This window comes from Alnus glutinosa, chromosome 4, assembly GCF_958979055.1.
Source record: "Alnus glutinosa chromosome 4, dhAlnGlut1.1, whole genome shotgun sequence".
Lineage (NCBI taxonomy): Eukaryota > Viridiplantae > Streptophyta > Magnoliopsida > Fagales > Betulaceae > Alnus > Alnus glutinosa.
In genome coordinates, this window is record NC_084889.1 from 7739098 (window position 1) to 7758300 (window position 19203).

The 19203-nt window shown below is 37.4% G+C and overlaps 3 protein-coding genes and 1 long non-coding RNA gene across 5 annotated transcripts; 2 read left to right on the forward strand and 2 right to left on the reverse strand.

Annotated features, from left to right (window-relative positions):
• Positions 1-5: 5 nt before the first annotated feature.
• On the forward strand, positions 6-457 carry LOC133865390 (uncharacterized). Its single transcript, XR_009899709.1, has 2 exons — positions 6-139; positions 255-457. It is a non-coding gene; the product is annotated as an uncharacterized LOC133865390 (long non-coding RNA).
• A 782-nt stretch (positions 458-1239) lies between these two features.
• LOC133866949 (probable arabinosyltransferase ARAD1) lies at positions 1240-5825 on the forward strand. The gene is made up of 3 exons (XM_062303614.1): positions 1240-2045; positions 4101-4357; positions 5168-5825. Exons 1-3 carry the CDS (start codon positions 1418-1420, stop codon positions 5717-5719), a joined length of 1437 nt encoding a protein of 478 aa, XP_062159598.1. The 5' UTR covers positions 1240-1417; the 3' UTR covers positions 5720-5825.
• A 373-nt stretch (positions 5826-6198) lies between these two features.
• LOC133866088 (protein DMP7-like) lies at positions 6199-6840 on the reverse strand. Its single transcript, XM_062302647.1, has one exon. It carries the CDS (start codon positions 6838-6840, stop codon positions 6199-6201), a length of 642 nt encoding a protein of 213 aa, XP_062158631.1.
• Positions 6841-7844: 1004 nt separating this feature from the next.
• Positions 7845-18733, reverse strand: LOC133867340 (putative 1-phosphatidylinositol-3-phosphate 5-kinase FAB1D). Of its 2 annotated transcripts, none has more exons than XM_062304073.1 (13): positions 18552-18733; positions 17295-17595; positions 17148-17181; positions 16390-17025; positions 15546-15693; positions 15129-15470; positions 12605-13453; positions 11800-12134; positions 11308-11434; positions 11021-11176; positions 9075-10556; positions 8707-8973; positions 7845-8530 (listed from the first exon to the last, which is right to left on the reverse strand). In XM_062304073.1, the coding sequence occupies exons 2-13, from the start codon at positions 17530-17532 to the stop codon at positions 8177-8179; spliced, it is 4968 nt and encodes a 1655-aa protein (XP_062160057.1). In that variant the 5' UTR covers positions 17533-17595; positions 18552-18733; the 3' UTR covers positions 7845-8176. The 2 variants fall into 2 exon arrangements, with proteins under 2 accessions (XP_062160057.1, XP_062160056.1); XM_062304072.1 differs by lacking the exon at positions 18552-18733 and adding an exon at positions 17810-18251.
• Between the last annotated feature and the right edge of the window lie 470 nt (positions 18734-19203).

The following is a 19203-nucleotide window of genomic DNA, read 5'->3' on the forward strand; positions in this document are numbered from 1 at the left end:
GACAAGCCACTTTTGTTCTTACTTAACGCCTCTTTTTCCACCGTTAATCAACCTCTCCCCGCTTCAGCCATGGCAGCATTGTTGAGATCCCTCGTCCTTGCACTCGTGCTCTTCTCCCTCTTCCTTTCCCACATTCCAGGTATGATCTCTCCCTATCTCTCTCTCTCTCTCTCTCTCTCTCTCTCTCTCTCTCTCTCATAAAACATAAACATTTATATAAACGTAGTCGTTTGCGAATCATATAATGGTTGCAGGTGTAACATTTCCAAGCGTGGTATTATCGTCAGGAGTTGAAGCAGGGGCAACAGTGCAAAGAAGTCAGTGTAGGCGCAATATTGAGTGCTTGAATCAGATTATTTGTCCGTTTGGCCTCCTACTTTGTACCTTCGGAAAATGCATTTGTGTACCTCCCTCTAATATTTAGAATAAAGGAAAAAAATAGTTGGCAATGTTCTAAGTAGGGATGTCGTAGGAGTTATCTTAGCATATATCCTACTAAATTATATGATATATGGAGGGTAAGATCACAGTTTTGTACTAAAGTAAATGACCATGCATGTTTAATAAAAGAGGATATCTAAACCTAGTCATTTGTGGTCTTCAATAGCAATAGGCCACATCAACTTGAAACATCAAATACATGCGATCACGGATAATCATGGTAAGAAATTATTGGAGGTACGAAAAGTTGTGTATAATAATTAGTGTAATGAAAAGTAGTTTGAAATAATGATTGAAATAATTATTATTCATTATAAAAAAAAAAAAATAAAAAAAAAATGAAAAATTATTATTTAATTATTAATGGGTTGAATGATTGTATATATGGGTTGCTTTTGCAACCTATGTTTCTCCGTGAGTCAATCTAAGCGGGTCCCTCCCTTGGAGTTGGGTAGTTTTTTAAATAAGAGGGGTATTCGGGTTTTTTTCGAGTTGAAATTAGGTTATTATTCAAATATTTGATTTTTAAAAACAAAATAAAAAATTTCGGATAGAAAATAAATTCTTTTTCATTGCCAAATGGATAGAATTTTTCCTTGTTTAATTGTTCATTTCCGAGAAAAATTTATGGTTAGGGTTCAAAGCTCATTTACTTTTCCGTTTGGTGGCTACAAAAACTGTGGGATACGAAACAAAGTGAAATTCGAATGTAGTGTTCAATGTAATTGAGGGGGGAGATTATTATTATTATTATTATTATTATTATTATTATTTATATTTAGTTAGCGTTCATTTATTATGCTTTTAAGAAGAACTGAAGAAATGGAGGCTGAATCTCAAAACACAAAAAACAATGGAGCCTGAAATGTTGGGCAGTTGTACTTATGTCTAACCGTTGATAAAACAGCAGGGAAAAAGGGATCATCGATCCACTTCACCCGACTGAGCCCAACAGAAACAACCAAATCGAACAAACATGGCTCTCAAGAACACCATCTCTTCTTCTCTACGCTCAGTCCCCACTCTCTTTCTCTCACTCACCACCCTTGTCTTCACCCTTTCCCTCACCCTCTTCTTCCTCTTCTCCAACCACCGCTCTCAAATCACTCCCCAAACCACCCTTCAACAGCCCCACACTTCCATCAAAGTCTACGTGGCGGACCTTCCCAGATCCCTCAACTACGGCCTCCTCGGCCGGTACTGGTCCTCCTCCGCCCCCGACTCCCGCCTCTCCGCCGAATCCGACCCCCAGATCGCTCCGACCCACCTCCCCAAAAACCTCCAATTCCCTCCCTATCCCGAGAACCCGCTGATCAAGCAGTACAGCGCCGAGTACTGGATCACCGGGGACCTCATGACCCCCGAAAGCTTGCGAGCAGGTTCGTTTGCCAGGCGGGTCTTCGATGTCGAGGAATCCGACGTCGTTTTCGTGCCGTTCTTCGCGACATTGAGTGCGGAGTTGCAGCTGGGAACGGCGAAGGGGGCGTTTAGGAAGAAGGTGGGGAACGAAGACTACGAGAGGCAACGGCAGATTGTGGATTTGGTGAGGGGAACTCCGGCTTGGAAGCGGTCCGGCGGCCGCGACCACGTCTTTGTTCTCACTGGTACATTTCATTTGGGTTCTTGTTTCAGTTTTGGTTGTTAGTGTTGTTCATGTTTGATTTTGTCTTGTGGGTATTGGATATTGATGGCTTTCGAATCGTGTGAGTAAGTGTTAATGGTTAGTTTCTTTAGTTGATGTTGTTGAACTTTTTTTCTGAATTTACTCTCTGTTGGGTTACCGAGAACGATGAGAATAACGTAGGAAACGGCATATATTTTCTGATTTTGAAGTACGATGTTTTCCGTATTTAGAAGCTTAATGACCTTTTAAGGAAATGTCTAGATTTGTAGTCTTTTTATTCTTGTTCCTACTTACAATTTAGGAATTTTTTTGGGATATATTTATGCACTTTGAAAAGTATTAATGCCGTAATGTCTCTCTCTGTTAATGACCCAATATATGCTTTTATTTTCTGTTGGATTTAAAATCCGTCTGTATCCCAAACAACCAAAATAGTTTCCCACAGTATTCTACTGAGCTACTTCCTACATTTTTTCAGGAATAGATTATTTCCCCATGAAATTATTTTCCACCCAACTAAACACAGTTAGGGCATCGTTGATTGGATGGCATTCAGGACGAGAAAGTGTGCCAGGTTTGAAATGGTACGTTAGACTAATGTTATGTAGATTATTGAGATTACCCAAGCAGCCCAATCGAAATAAGTTCAACTATAATGACAAAATTAGCATTTCCACAACTTGTAACCTGCGTATATCTTGGGGGCCCACTTGAATTTTCTATTTGTTAGAAAAAGAATGAAATTTCGGTGGTTCATATGTTGGAACCTGGGTGCTCTCTGGGTTTCCTGAAAGAATCTGGTGGGTTCTTTGTCACTGTCTTAAGAGTTGTCCTGGATCACTTTCTGGGACTGCTAAATTATTAGTGGAGGAGCCTTTCCTTCCAAAACCTTTTAGAGGCTTTTTTTTATTTTGCAAATGTAGTCACTTAGTAGTTATTACATTATTTACCCTGTCATTGTTATTGGAGCATCAAAGTGGCACATGGGAAATGACCAAGATTTGGACTAATTCAATGTGCTCTTGCTTAGTTGTCCCTGTTCTTTATGTTGAAGCCATTCTTTTGGTCTTAATTGGTTGATTATTTTGAACTTGATTTTTCTAGCTAGTACTTAGTCCTATAGATTCTTTCATTTGAATGGCACCTCTTGACATGATGCTATGGGTGGACACACTGAGGAATTGGATTGTTATATCTAGGGCAATACATGCAAGAAAAGCTACTGATCCTCCATTGCTCATTGTTGGTGCTCAGTCCTCTGGCTTATTTGTTTGGAGGATTAGAAGCCTTAGAGTTTGTTCTAGTTTCTGGATTATGTGTACCATTACTATCTATCTTTTCACTCAATCAAATGGGATCAGGTTTTAGAAGAACTGTGCATCTTTTTGATGAAAACTCCTCGTCTTTTAAACCTGTTTACCGCCAAGTGATTTATATTATCTCCATGGATGTTGCTTGATAAACTCCCAAGAAACCCTTTTTGGATAGTTTCCATAGGGTTTGGAGCAAGCTCTGTGCCTTTAGCATGGGATAAAACGAAATAAACAAATTGAAATAGTTGAAGATACCTAAATGTCAGAAGGAATCATGCAATTCTGTAATTCAAGTTGGCTTTTGTGTTTTCAATTAAAATCTTGGAACGTTTTCTTCTAACATCAAATTAGAAATAATATAAAGCTGTTTGAAAGAGACTAATTTAGATTTCCAGTTTCTTCTGGCTGTTTGGCAACTTGATACAGTTAATTTCCTTTACTTTATTGGAAGTTCAAGTTTCACTAGACTTATCATTTAGTGGATGGCAGTGTCAAGTGTAACAAAAATCGAACAGAGTTATAATGATAACTCAAACTTCTGTTATTAACATTAATATGAAAACTTAAGACAGAATGAAAACCATCACTATGACATTTTTTGCCTGATTTATACACTGCTTGACCGGGAGAAAGAAACAAAAGATTTATTGCATGTTTTAGCAGCTTATAATTTAGTCTCTGGATTGTCAGGTTATGTTAAAACTTGAAGCATTCTTTGGCAGACCCAGTTGCAATGTGGCATGTCAGAGCTGAGATAGCCCCAGCTATTCTCCTCGTGGTGGATTTTGGTGGATGGTACCGACTTGATTCAAAGTCATCATCCAATGGTAGCTCACCAGATATGATTCAACACACCCAAGTTTCCCTACTCAAAGATGTAATCGTGCCATATACCCATCTACTACCTAGCTTGCACTTGTCAGAAGACCAGAGACGCCAAACGCTTCTTTATTTTAAAGGGGCTAAACATAGGCACCGGGTCAGTGACATATATCTAAATCTCTTTTATGGACTAGGCATAATTTATCAATTTTTTACTGCAGATTGATATGCTACTTTTATTGCTTTCTTTTGTTCTTGTTATTCAGTTGCCCAATTTAGCTGAATTTAGCCTCAAAAACAGCCTTTTATATCAGACACCTTTGACTCAACAGGAGGCAATGTCACTTGAAGATCAATTCCTCCTGCCATAATATTCTTCATCAATATTAATGTGTTTTCAGTCACTTCCTTTCTCAACTGACTAGACTCTCTCTCCCTCTCTCAACTAGCTAGTTAACAATGCCGCACCTTACAGCTTGCCTGATTTGTCATGTGTAATTGTCTTTTTAAAAGAAGTTTCTATATCACTCAGGACACCTCACCATAGAGAGTTTTGGCATCTCTTGTCTTATGATAGCTGTGATCATTGTGTCATTTGGCAATTCTTGATTGTGATGTGATAAAAGAACTTGGAACACATTCTTGATGTAAAGGCATGTTAAGTTCCCCGTGTGTGTGTGTGTGTGTGTGTGTGTGTGTGTTTAAAAAATAATATACAATTTTGACTCTTTTTTTAAAAGTTTTTTTTTTTGTGTGTTAAATATGTTATGAGAAAATGAATGGCTTTTCAATGGTATTCGTCCCTACTTTAACCAATTAAAAGTATCTTTTCCAAATCATTTTTTTTTAAAGTCATAGATCATTGGCACCTATTTAATACATTATTACACAAGAGTTTCTCCAAATCAGCCGCCATTTTGGATTATGAACTGTGAATGTAAGATGGGTTCTATTTTTCCATTAACAGGGAGGCATAGTTCGAGAGAAATTGTGGGACTTGTTGGTTAATGAGCCAGGCGTTATCATGGAAGAAGGCTTCCCAAATGCCACTGGGAGAGAGCAGTCAATTAGAGGGATGAGAACATCAGAGTTCTGCTTGCACCCAGCTGGGGACACCCCCACTTCATGCCGACTTTTTGATGCCATTCAAAGTCTTTGTATACCTGTTACTGTCAGTGATAACATTGAGCTCCCATTTGAAGGTATGATAGACTATTCAGAGTTTTCAGTTTTTGTGGCAGTTAATGATGCATTGAGGCCAAATTGGCTAGTGGGTCTTCTCAGAAGCTTTTCTAAAGAACAGAAGGATAAATTTCGGCAAAATATGTCTCGCATTCAGCGTATTTTTGAATATGACAATGGGCATCCGAGTGGTATTGGGCCAATTCCCCCGGATGGTGCTGTGAATCACATATGGAAAAAGGTTCACCAGAAATTGCCCATGATTAAGGAAGCCATTGTCCGAGAGAATAGAAGACCACCAGGTGTATCAATTCCACTACGTTGTCATTGCACATAAAATAACGAGCCTAATTTCTTATTTATCCTAATAGCTTTTGTCATGATGATACTATGTGAATCGATCCTATTTCTTAAATGCCCATTCCTTTAAAGTTAATTTATAACCTGTTTTGTATTCCTTAAATGTTTTGATACTAAATTATAGCACCAAAAGAAGAATGTTCTGATGCTAAAGAATTTGCCGATGTTCTTCTTTCTTGAGAGAGTTTGTATTTCCCATAATTCCTTGATATTCAGGTGGAACATTTCATGGGAACTGTTTGGTTGTTAAAACTATAGGATTTGAGCCCCTAGCATAACTCTTTTATCCTGTCATTAGTAGGAGAATACCCTGATTTACAGCTCTCAACAAATTACTCTGCCATATTTTATCATGTAAACATTGGGAGAATGAGCTGTATACAAGTCTTAATGTTTGATATATAGGAAAATTGCTACAGCTTTCTGGGATTCTGCAGAAAGAAAACAGAGAATGTCTCAGCATCTTGAGTACAGAGCGTCCCTCTGCAGCAAAAAAGGATACCCAATACCCTTTCTCTTGGAAGGAAAGGCCACAAACAAGACGCTTATCACAAAACCAACAACAAGAGGAAGAGTGTTGGTCACCCTCCTAGGCATTTCTGGATAATAACATTGCACCACATCATTGTGTAACGCTGCAAAGGTAAGAAATGCAATCACCGAAAGTGACGCATGGAAGAGATCAGCCCATCTCAGCCTATAATCGAATGGCACAAGCGGTTTCTTCCGGCCACCGTTGAAAGTCCATATTCCTCCAAATGTTGCCACCCCATAATACAACCTACCGGTGGCCGTCCGAAAGCTGTCTGTGAATGTAAAGAAGATGCAAGAGGCTGCTGAAAGAGCCAAGAAGAAGCCCATTAGCCAGCGGTTCAAGGTGGTGCATTCACCATCATTGGTGAAGAGAGGAGTTAAAATGGTGAAGGAAAGGATGGTGGCTGTGGGTAAGAGAACATTTAGACGTGCAGTGCCACTTAGGATTGCATTGATAACATACATGCAATGGGTTTCATCGGCGCCGCCATCTTTAAGGTAGTAATAGTCTTCTTCGCCTTCATGCCTTTCAATCAAGTCTTGGCAGATTAAGATGTCGTCCATCTTCAAGGGAGGCTATGGAGAGCCTTGACTGGAAGAGGTACTTTATAATAGCATCTGAGCATGGAAGTGTGGGGATTCTTTGTTCAAGTTAGGGGAACAAGCTATTCCATTCCTGAGCCTTTTCTTTTACGTTTTTTTCTTGGCCTGGTTTCTTGTGGGAGGTTTCCTTCCCCGTCGGTGACAATTTGGCAGTTGCTTTTGGTTTAAGAAACAGTTATGCTTTGCCATTCAAATTGAAGAGAGAAGGCATGTCTCCTAATGCTTCTTGTCCAACAAAAATTCTTCAAAGAGTCTCAAACATGGTTTCAGTTTTAACTCTGGACTCGGACATGGTGCCTGTCTCTGTTAAACTAAACTATGGCAACATACATACCTGATTGAGCTTGAAGTAGGTTCTTCCATGACATGTTCCGTTAATTTTCTGACAGAATCCAGGTGATATGTCAACTATACACCTATACGATTATTAAAAAAAAAAAAAAATTGCAATAAAAGCATTAAAAAAGTATTTTTAATGAACCTTGAAAAAAATTTCCGCATTTAGCTTGTACGGAAAATGAGAGCGACAAACGGCCAACAACCTCGAACAGCTTCCAACAATGGTCTAGCAAATTCCGTTGTGATCCAGCGATTTGAGAATAAGAAGCTCAAATTCGAAAAATGGTTTAAAATTTTAAAAAAGAAAATCATTTTACGAAAATTAAATAAAATTTTCCTGATCAACTGAAATTGTTTCGGTTTGACCGCGATTTGCAATTGTACCAAACACTGAAAAATAGGAAAAATGTTTTACATAACGGAACCTAATTTACATACTTGGCGCTATCCATCACTTATTGATGTTCCCACCCAAGGAACAGGCAGTGCAGAATACAGCTTGTATGACATGTCCAAGACCAAGTATCTACTTATGCTTTGAATGGTATGGGAAATAAATACCTTCTTAAATTAATGTAGCAAATTTTCATTTCCAACAGGATGACATAAACCCTAATTTCAATATGTAGAGATAAACGTGCATTTCATTCCACGTAATAATGCTGATTGATAGTGACAATTGAAAAATGAATACAAGAAGAAAGTCAAAAATACATCATTACCATTTAACACATTTGGGGGCTGCAACTTGTAATTGATTCCAAGTAAAAACAAAAACCTCAAGGTGAGCTTGGACCGACCTATGGGAATGGAACTCACCCCAGATAATTCGCTAAAAATCGCTGAATAACTGGGGTTGGGTATATAAACTGGGATACTCATCTATATACAGTATATGTAAACTGTAAGGGGGAAGCAGCAGCAAATTAAACAATCAATATTAACAAAGAAAAGAGACTCATGCAGAAAAACCATTAAGCCTCCCTTCCTTTTGGGATTTCGGCTGAGAAGTACCATCATCATCTTCATCTCTGACTCCACAAAGTTCACAAGATCCAGAGGACATTTGTGAGCACCAATTATCTGGGACGCACAAGAAATGCAAGGACATGAACTTTCTGAATCTTCTTTTGTACTCTTTTGGAGAAATTACGGTCGGCAAAACATTCTTTGGAACAAGTGAAGATTTCACCCAAGTCTCTAGTTGCTTGTCCCAGGTATACTGCCTCAGATAATCAATGATCCCGCATACAAGCTCCCGCCGCTCCGTATCCACAGCTACTAGTAAAGAATAATCCATAACATTGATTGACTGCAGATATGGAAAACATGCAATTGTCACTGGATAGCTTCACATTTTCACAAGCTAAGGTTATCTATACCTCGTAAGAAATATGTTCCGGGCCAAATATGATGAATGGAAATGAGACATAATTAAGTCTGCAGATGTATAGGTCGATTAATAGAAAGAATTAACAGCAAACTCACATTAAGAAAAGCTGTGTCATTCCAAACAGCCCGTTGCAAGAGACGCTTGGATTTATTACTAACATACAAGGGAGAGGAATTCATGTCATTGACAAAGTTCTGATCCAAAAGAACCTCGCCTGAACCATCAGCTGCTGCAGTGTACCGAGCATGTAGAGCACCTTTAAGATCATACTGACGAGTACTTTTCCGACCATAGTTAAGATTCTCCATGACCATCAGATCATGCCTATTCTCTTTCCCGCTTTTTGCCTGTCTGATACTTACCTGCAAAGAAACTCAAATGCAAGGTCATCAAAAAGTGAAAAACTAGCAATTGCAAGAACTTTTGCAAGGTCATCAAAAGGTGAAAAATCAATCCAACAAACCTGATAGATCCCAAGAACTTTTGCAAGGCATGTTTGGTTCCCCAACTCAAATGACTGATTCATGTACTTGAAATAATCCCGAGCAAACTTCGTAAATGAATCGAATTCTGTCTTTTTAATTTCCTTTATGATAAACCTGTCATCTAGTGTTTTAGCAAAAAATGATTTGCTCTTCCCACCTTTGGCATCCCAGCTCCTACAACGGCTTAGAGAAGCAATATAATCAACCTCAGATGGGCAGCAGCGGTGGCGAAGATCACGGAATTCTTTGGCATATAGACAAGCTACAGTATATTTACCCTTCCCAAGCAGATTGACAACTGGATTAAAAGGTTCTGGAAGGATTAGAGAATCCAACAAATTCAACCCATCAAAACTGGAGAACCGTTGATCTTCTAAAGAAATGCTTGGTGTAGAATGGACTGAATCTGAATCTGAAGAACCATTTGAAGACAAAGGCGGGTATGTACTGGCGGAACTTCGAACTAGGCTGTGTAAACTTTCAAATGACTTGGTGGCCACTCCATTCTCTCTCTTATTATCCTCATCAAGAACTTCCAAAGGAACAGGTACATCATTCAAGGACGCCAGTGCACAGGCAATTATGCTTGAGAGTTCACCATCATAGTCTGATACAATATAATTATCAGTTTCAAGAGGAATGTGCAGCCTTGAGCCTTCCTCAATGATCAGTTGATACGCCGTGGGAATGTATTCTGGAGTATAGCTACTGATAGATTCAAATTTCTTCAAGTAACCTTTCAGGAGATCCTTCATGCCCATCTGTCGTATTTCTGAGAAAGGTGTCCAGGGCCATTCAATTGAATTTTCTAAGCTGGATGAGAGTGAACGTAGAGATTTATCCTTCTTTGATACATGTAAATCAGAAATAGAATCCGCATTCCCAAGCCCTGTGGAAATTGGAACGGTTCTATCCATCTGGGGATCTGACGAAGAAAGAATCACTGCCTGACAATTATCATCACCAGACTGACGATGGACAGAGCCATTCACAGCACACTCTTGGCCAGATGATCCATTTGTACTTGGACCCAGAGTTGGCACCTCACCCTCAGCCACAGTAGATGTATTAAATACATCATCTCCATCACTAGATTCTTGAACTGGGCCTTCAACTGGAATTTCTTTGATTGGCAATCCATTTGCTTCTACGGATGTATCTAGCTTAACTCTCAAATTGGCACAGTCATCAAAGACTACATTGCCATTCTCCAAAATTGTTTCTGTCCCGTCATTGCCTCCCGCAGCAGGGCCATCCAACAACTTGACTTGTTCTTGCATTACTTTCTCAGCGGTATTAGAGTCACCTGCTGTATATTCGGGTGAGAGTAGGGAATGCAATCGTCGATCCCAAATGCATGATTCAAGCAGAAGCTCCCACAATAATCGATTCAAGCTGAGAAGTTTGTAAACAGCTTGGTCTGGATTCCCATTCTTAGAAACAGCATTCTGAATGTTTACCTGTTTTATATCATAACTATTATAATAGAATCCTTCCAGAACAAAAAAGATTGCCTAGATTATGTCTAAGAGAATTAGTAAAGGCAATAGTTGCATTTAAAAAGTAGAAAGAAGTACGAAAAACAACAAATGTCCAGTAGAGGACAGTCAAACTGAAAAAACTCAACTATCACATATGAAACTGGAAGAAAAAGAAATCCTTGATCAAGCAGAGGACCAAGCAATATCTCTAGTAATAAAAGCTCGAGTCCACCAAAACATTCCCCAGTAAATGCATAGAGATTAAGAATTATTTATTAAGGTTTGCATACATCCCAGTTTTAACTTGTAATAGCATTGAGTTATGAGTTATAACAAAGTTATGCACACAGATGGGACAAATGAACTCACAAGCTTGACAGTCCTACATAAATAGCATGTTACAGATGCAACCTGTCAAAATATTGTACTAAGGGAAAACCAACCTCGAAGTCGGATGTTTCGTGCTTCAACATCTCTTCAATATCAGATAAGTCTAATGATGTGCCTCGCAAGTTCAGAGTTCTGCCTATAAATTGAGATCTGATCTTCTTCAAAGAGTTTGCAACCTCTCTGAACAGTAACATCCCTTTCATGTACACCTTGAAGAAAGAAGGATAAGACAATAAAATAAATTAACAACAGGTGGAGTGGAACACAATGATATCTTCCAACATGCCAAAAGAGACACAGCATTATCACAAACCAAAAAGTCGGCATAAAAAAGACATACATTCTCAATTTCTTTCCTGAGCCACTCTTGTCTAATTGAATTGCTAAACTCCAACTTCTGAGGAGGCACAGAAACATTATATATTGCTACTGTAGAGTATTTGAACTTTGCAACCATGGGGCCTGACCTGCAGTTATTCAATCAAGTTACCATTATAAACATATCATTATCAATCATACACTACTAGACACACCAATATCCAAAATGCAGGAATTCATTTCCATCGCACACTTCTGTAAAGTAAACTGATATAATGCAGTCTAGCAACAGTTTGCAACACCCCCAACCCAATAAAAATAAAAAATAAAAAATAAAATTATATATAAGCAACAGGCCTATGAAAATCCCAACTTTTTCCAGTGCAAACAAAAATTTCCTCACTGACTAGTTGTACGGAACCCCTTTTTTTATAAGGGTGAAAACCCACTTTTGTTTGACACCCAAAATATAACAGATGCACAATAAGATAAGAAGCTGATAAACAATCCATACCCAAAGAAGTAGAGGAAGTCACTATGCAGAGAATGGCCACAGCTGGATAATCTGCTAGACAAAGAGGCATGAGAGAAATTGAGCTCCAAGAACTTTCCAAATGACAAACCACGGGCAGCATTGGAAATCAACACTCTTTTTGTGGATTTTGAGATTCCATTCCCAGGTTTACATTTACCACAACAACTCCACATCCAAAGCTTCCCTTCTGCTTCCCCAGGCAAATGTTTTCCCTTAGGAAGCCGTTTAACTTGTATAGTAAGCTGCCTATTATAATGTGCATAATAGTAAAAATGAGCTTCTGGTAATTCACTACATGTGGTGCACTGGCTTCTCTGCATATTGAGCAGTTTTTATAAGTGCCGTGTTCACTTAATGCAAGCTAAATCTTTTTTTAAAAAAATAAAAAAGGAAGTTTGGACACAAATCCCAACCCACCACATCGTGGAACTGAATGTAACTTAAGTCAGCAAACTGAAAAGCATAAACCTTTTTTTCTTGTCATTGATAGAGAAATAGAAAATGTGTACTAAAAGGAAAAGAGAAAGAAAAGCACAAGGCCCTTATACATAGGAAGTATACAAGGCCCCTCCATAGAGGATAGTCCACTCTTTAGAAGCATAAACTGTATATTTAATGAAATTAAAATTTAAAAATAAAAACAACTTTTAGAAACATGACATATTGAAGCACTATTCACTTCCAGATATCTTATATGCTTATTAGCTCGTTTTAGAATCATATACACAGAGTGAAAAATTCATAACTATAAAATGATGTCTTAGTAAGTGAAGTTATGAGAAACCTGATTGAGTAAATTATCCCTCAGAAACTTTCCAAGAGGAACATCAAAATTCTTGTAGAACATGATATGAGAAAAATGGCTCTGCTCACATATTGTCCCCCTTAATGCATTCCGTCTAGACATCAAAACCAAAATACTCTGAGAATTCACCACCGTGTTGATGTCATCCCAACTTTGCAGTTGGTCTTCACTGGTACCACCATCTATTTTTATCTCTAGAGGGGCTTCAGTGAATGCTGAAGAAGTCTGAAACTGCTCGCCATCAAGTGACTTCACTTTGATGGAACTACCTTTAGCTTCCATATCAGAATGGTCAACTGCCACTGGAGTTGTTGAAAGAGAAACAACCTCACTGACATGACCATTGGATTGCCTTCCATTGAATCCAAAGAATGATGACAGTGATTGATACGGAGTAGGGGTGGCAAGAGGGAAACTGTCTGCCATAACTTTTTTTAACGAAGCAGAAAGAGATGACAACCCAGAGAAAATGGCTGGATTATATGGTTCATAACTTAATGGAGAGTTGCTTTCTGATTCTAAGTTAGAATTGTGGGTATTTTCTTCATGGAATCCATTGGAAATGGGAATATCAACTGTATGTGACCCATTTGTGGCAGTAAATTCCTCAATACAAGGAACACTTGAGTCAACAGATTCTAAATTGGGGGATTGTTGATCAGTTGGCAAGACATTTGCCACTTCACGAAATCGAATTGTAGAGAACATTGCCCTCTGATCAACAAGGAAAGATGTCTCAAGAATTAAATGATATGCCATGATAACCGCAAACTGCACAATACTTTTAGTCTGCTTCAATTCATCGCTATGTGCGCCTTTCAGCAAAATCTGCAATGTCATGCCATGCAGAAAGTCAAGTACTTCCATATACCATGAGAATTCTGGCTCAAGGAAATCTTAAATTAAAATCTAACTTCTAAGCATTAATAGCAAAAATGGAAAGAAGGCTATATTAACTCAGGAAAATTAGCATATTATATAGATTTGCTAACCTCAAAGTTTAAGTTCTACCATCACTAAAAATAATATGATGTACGAGGTTAACTTATTAGAAACTTATAACAACTCTTTCCAAAAAAAAAAGATCGAGGACTTAGACATCATGAACTATTAGCTATCACTTTATTCAAAGGAGCCTAGCATGTCACCAACTATTGAGCCTTTAACACGCAAGATTAAATGAGGTTAAAGAACTTATTTTACGTCATAATAAATTTTGAAACAGCATTTGGCTGTAGAAAAACATTGGGTAGTTCATATTACAAAGTCTACAAGCCAACTAATCACATGATAGGCTAGATCAAAAAAATTCTGAGAAACAAGTAATACCATAGTTATTAAACCTGGACAGCCCAGCCAGTCAGACAAGTGAAACAATAACCCAGTGCCTAGAATAGTCTGTGTATCATATGACCCAGTCAAACCAAATGGATTGTGTTCAACCTAAACGGGTTTTGCAGAACTGTCTGGGTTTGCTACTGTATTTTAAATTACAAATCTATCTAATTTTGTAAATACTTATTAATAAGTTTGGCATTTTGTTCTTTTACGAGAGAAAAGGTTATATTAAAGAAAAAAATCAATAAATAATTTTTTTTTTGTTATATTAAAGAAAAAATCAATAAATAAAAATTTTTCTCTGATTTATTTGCAATTCTTTCCATAATTGTATATATTGTTTATGTAAAACAATTACGAAGAGAAGTCATAAGAGTTTTTGAAAAAATTATTCCCGTTCTAAATTGTTTACCTTCTTTCATAATATTTTTTCTTTAATAAATTCTCTTCATTTTTGTTTGCATTGACTTTCTTAATATATGTCTAATTTTTCTTTTCATGATTGGATCTTTTGATTTATTTACTTAATAAGTTGAACCCAATCTTTTTTATAATATACCATGTATTTTTTTTTATAAGTAGTATACCATGTATATAATTGCTTGAAAATTGACTTCACACATCTATATTGTAATTTAAAGATTTGGCATTTTGGTGACAATAGATTTTTTTTCAAAAGTAACATTTGTTTTTATAAGTAATTGACCCCAAGAAGATTCAAAAGTAACATTGTTGAGCACTCTTTATCTTTGTGTTGCAAAAAGAGAGCTCAACATTTAATAGTGTTATGAAAATTTATAAACTCTTTTCTATTTTTTTTAAATTAGTTTCTCAATTTTTTCAATTTTTATGAATACAAAAATTAAAAATAATTAATTACTTAATTTTTAAATGACCCTTCGGTTAGACCAATAATCCACTAGTTGAACTAGTGACTTGGTGACCCGAGACTTAAACTGGGTCAAGATCCGTTCGGGTTTAATAAATATCAGTAATATCTCAAGCCACATGTGAATCTATGCATACATGTCTAAGAGTCCATGTCCTCAATCACCAAGAAGAGAAGGTGACCTAGTAAATGGAGTACAACCCTAAAATCAACCTGTTAATATACAAAGTCAAACAATGTACGTAACAAAACAATAATGAGAAGTAATAGACTGACCGTACAACCAAGACGCGTGGTACAGCCTTCAAGAAACATCAGTGTTTTACTGGGCCACTTTCCCCCTTCACCAAAAGGGGCATGTTCCTCTATAAATTTTTCGATATGAAAAGACTCGCATTGTTTTAGCTTTTGACCGGTCAAAGTATCAGATGAAAGGATTGGTGAGCCAGTACAACGGGCTATTCTCTCTAGGCGATGAAGCTTCATATCATAGACCAGTGTCATTCCTTTTGCACGAATAGACTCCTGGATATCACGAGAAACAGTTTTTTCTACTAAGATCACATTTGGATGGCACAGTTCTATCATCTCAATAAGAGACCTCAGATAACCTCTTCCCTGCAAGCAAAAGATTAGAAAAGGAGTTAGTATAATTTCCAGGTGCAAAAATTGAGGACATTCTGATCATTTTACCTGCTGCTCTATTGAAGCAAATGATGACAACCCACTAGAACTTTGACCAAGCTCGCCCCTGATCAGCAACAACCTTGGATTCTTGTAGCTAGTTGGCATGTGCTTGTGAGCAGCCCGTTTTTTGAAGACCAAACCCTTTACTACTTGACTGCAAAATCAAACCCAAAATTAGGTATTCATGACGGGTTGGGCAGAGGGGGGGGGTTGAATGACTAAGGAGAAGAGAGAGAGAGAAAGAGAATCATCCCACATCTCAAACTGACATATGTGAGGTGATCTGATGTCATGTTAAAATGCATTGAATGGGTTAAATGCCATTCAGTGTCACTTGTAAGTATGAGCGTATGCACTTCCTTTGTTAAGAATGGCATTTAAAGGGTAAAAGAAGCAAGATAAATAAATAACCAAGAGAAAGGGAAAAACAATCAAATAGCTTGGAGGGCATTTTTTTTTTTAAATAAGTAATCAAGATATCAACAAAAGTATAAAGCGCCCAAAGGTACAAAGGAAGTATACAAGAGAAAAAACTTAGCTAGAAGGAGAAAAAATAAAAAAAAAAAGTAAAAACAAGAAAATCATAATAACTAACCACTAAAGGAGAAACAAAAGCGATTGTCCAAAGATACAGAGGATTGAAGAATAAAGACTTAATCTCCTCCAATTTCCTCTCATGGTCCTTAACATGCAGTTAACATCCTTTAACGCAATTAAACTTAGTAACGTCAATACAGAGATAGACTGATTGTTCCCCCAAGTATGGACACGTCACTTTTATGTCAAAGGGATGTTCAGTGGAACTAAGATGAAAAATAAAGATTAAAAAAAAAATGCAAAGGCTATTTACCTTTGGCTGCGAGAACCAGTTGCAATGCATTTCACTTTCACACAACCATTTGGATCCATTGCTTTACCATCAATAGCATCAGGCTTCAAAAATGAAGCAGCTTCCCATGATAAAGAAGTAACTATATCCACCCAACTTTCACCATCTTCCCTAGAAAAGGCAATACCCACGGATTTAAGAAGATGACATACAAGGGCCTTGAACCTCCCATTTATCACCTCTTTTATTGCTCTTTGTTTTTCCACTTTAAACTTGTAACTCCCACTTCCTTCATCTCTAAAGCGACTCAAAGAAGCTGGCTTGCCCCACTCAGTGTCATCACCGCACTCATCATCATCATCATCATTATAAGCCACGCTCCCCTCCATGTCATCCTCTGGGTCTTCTGCCTCTGGAGGTTCCCAAATTTGGGTGTCGAATTCATCATCAATAGATTGAGAATTCTCAGCCACTTCATTAGATGATTTGCCATCATAGCCAGGAACACCATCTTTTGGCTCTTGACCATTACTTATTTGTATTTCCACATCCCTTGCAATGTGCCTATCATTGCCACCATTGCTTTCCTTTGAGTTGGTTTCCATTCTTCTATAACCCTCTTGACTATCATCCGTTTTACTTTCTTCCCGATTACCCCTGATAGAATCAGAAGTAGAAATGTGATAAATCATAAATAATTCAAAATAGCAAGGACAAATACTCTACCACCATTATGATTCAGTAAATTTGGGGGGGGGGGGGGGGGGGGCAGTATATACCTGTCATATGAGTTTACATCAACCGAAAACTCACCTGTAACAGCAGAAGATAAAAGAAATCATTAGTTTAGGCTACGTCAGCACTGTCCAAGATGAACATCTGGTTTAGCCAATATATATTAAAGCAATAACAAGATAGAACTTTACTGGAATTAGATCCAAAGCTATCACTGCTTGATAATGAAGTAGTTGGACTGATCATCAGTGTTGTAAATGGAGTCAAACTATCCTGTTTTATAGATTCTCCCCGCTGCTTATCCCCACAAAATTTACAAGACCAAATGGTACCTCCAGTATCAAATTTTAAAGAATTCTCATTCTTCTGTCTGTTTTTTTCCTCCAACTTCAACAATTCTGCACCACAATTGTGACACATGCTACACATCTCATCCCAAAATGGAAAGATCCAGCAAATAGTCTTTTCTAGATGAGGTCCAAAGTTTGTCACCTATTTAGTTCAAGCAGAGGGAAAGTTCAATTAAGCAACAAGAAAAGCACCGACCTACTTTTTTCAAGTCCTATGATTATCAACCACTTATCACAAACGCCACATCCAATACTTAATCCAATAATCTTAAAATACAAACAAGTTTCAAAATATATACACATAAATGAGCAAAGTATGAGAGAAAAAATGAAAAGACAGAGGAATTTATCCAAACCGTATAATATATAACACCCTCGAATCCTTTAAGATTTACAGCATTCATTAGTCAGAGTTCTCCAAATTCTCAACTTTGTACTGCCCAGATATTAAATTGTCCACACCCGAAAACCCAAATGTTGCCGGATACAGGAACAGAATCCACCTAACAGAATAACTTATCCAAACATCTCGTCCAGAAGCCATTCAAGTAATCATGTTGCAGAATCAGTACCAAAACTTGATAGTAAAACAACCGTATGCTACTACACCAGACACCCAAATTTACAACATAAAGAAAAATTCATAAAATCAAAAGCACGTACAGATATAGCAGGAATTCGAAGAAAAATCATCGGCGATAACAATTTCACTATTCAAAACAAAAAGATTGAAAAACAAGTGAGAGACCCAAATCTTGAATCTTTACCTCCACCAAGAGAAGCACCTCAAACTGTCCACAGACAAGGATACAGGAAAACTCAAAGCTTAGAGAAAACCCATAAACCCAAAATCGTATCTAAAGCTAAAAAAAACCAACCCACTTAAATTCTCCAAGCAATCTCCAAAGTTTACAATGGTAACCAAATAAAAATCTTCAAAATATTTCCTATATCAGTCCAAGATTTCACAAAGAAACTTCCATTTTCAGCTCAGAGCAAAGCCAAGACTTACAAAAAAACCATAGAACAAAAAAAATAGAAACAAAGTGAATGGCTTACTGACAGAGCAATCCAAAAGAAGAGAGATATGGCTCTTACCTCCTCATCAATCAATCCCAAACACAATGGAAAAAACAAAAGAGATTACAAATCTCTCTGACACCCAGAAGTCTTTAGCAAGAAAAGCAAGGAATTGTAGTAGTTGTTGGGTGAGTGTCCAAAGAAAAAGTGTCACGGATAGAGAATTTTGAGAGATAGACAAACCAGAAGAAATATGAAGAAAAATGGAGGAGAAAGTGAATATACAAATCAGAAATTCAAGAGAAAGCTTTCTTTGAACTGGGACCCACTGAACTGTTGAATCAAATATTAAAAATTAGAACTTTAAAAAAATATACAAATACAAGAAAAGTACGTCGTATAAATACAGTTTTATACAGCTATACGCTAGATTTGGGGCGATTGTTGAGATGTCTCTGGCAGTGTAGATTGCTCATTATAGACGTCATCAATGCATGAAAGGTATGTCTAGTTCTCGTTTTTTCACTTATGCCCCTACAACTTCCAATATTTCTATATGCTTCTGTTATGTCTTTTTACTTTATGGTAAGTTCAGCTTTATTAGCAAATCGAGCAATAAATGAATAGAGTCGTCTATGAGTAGACTCAAATTTGGCTCGAACAAGCTAGATTTAAAAGCAAATTTATTTATTAAACGGGCTAAACATGTCAAAACTCAACTTAACCCGAA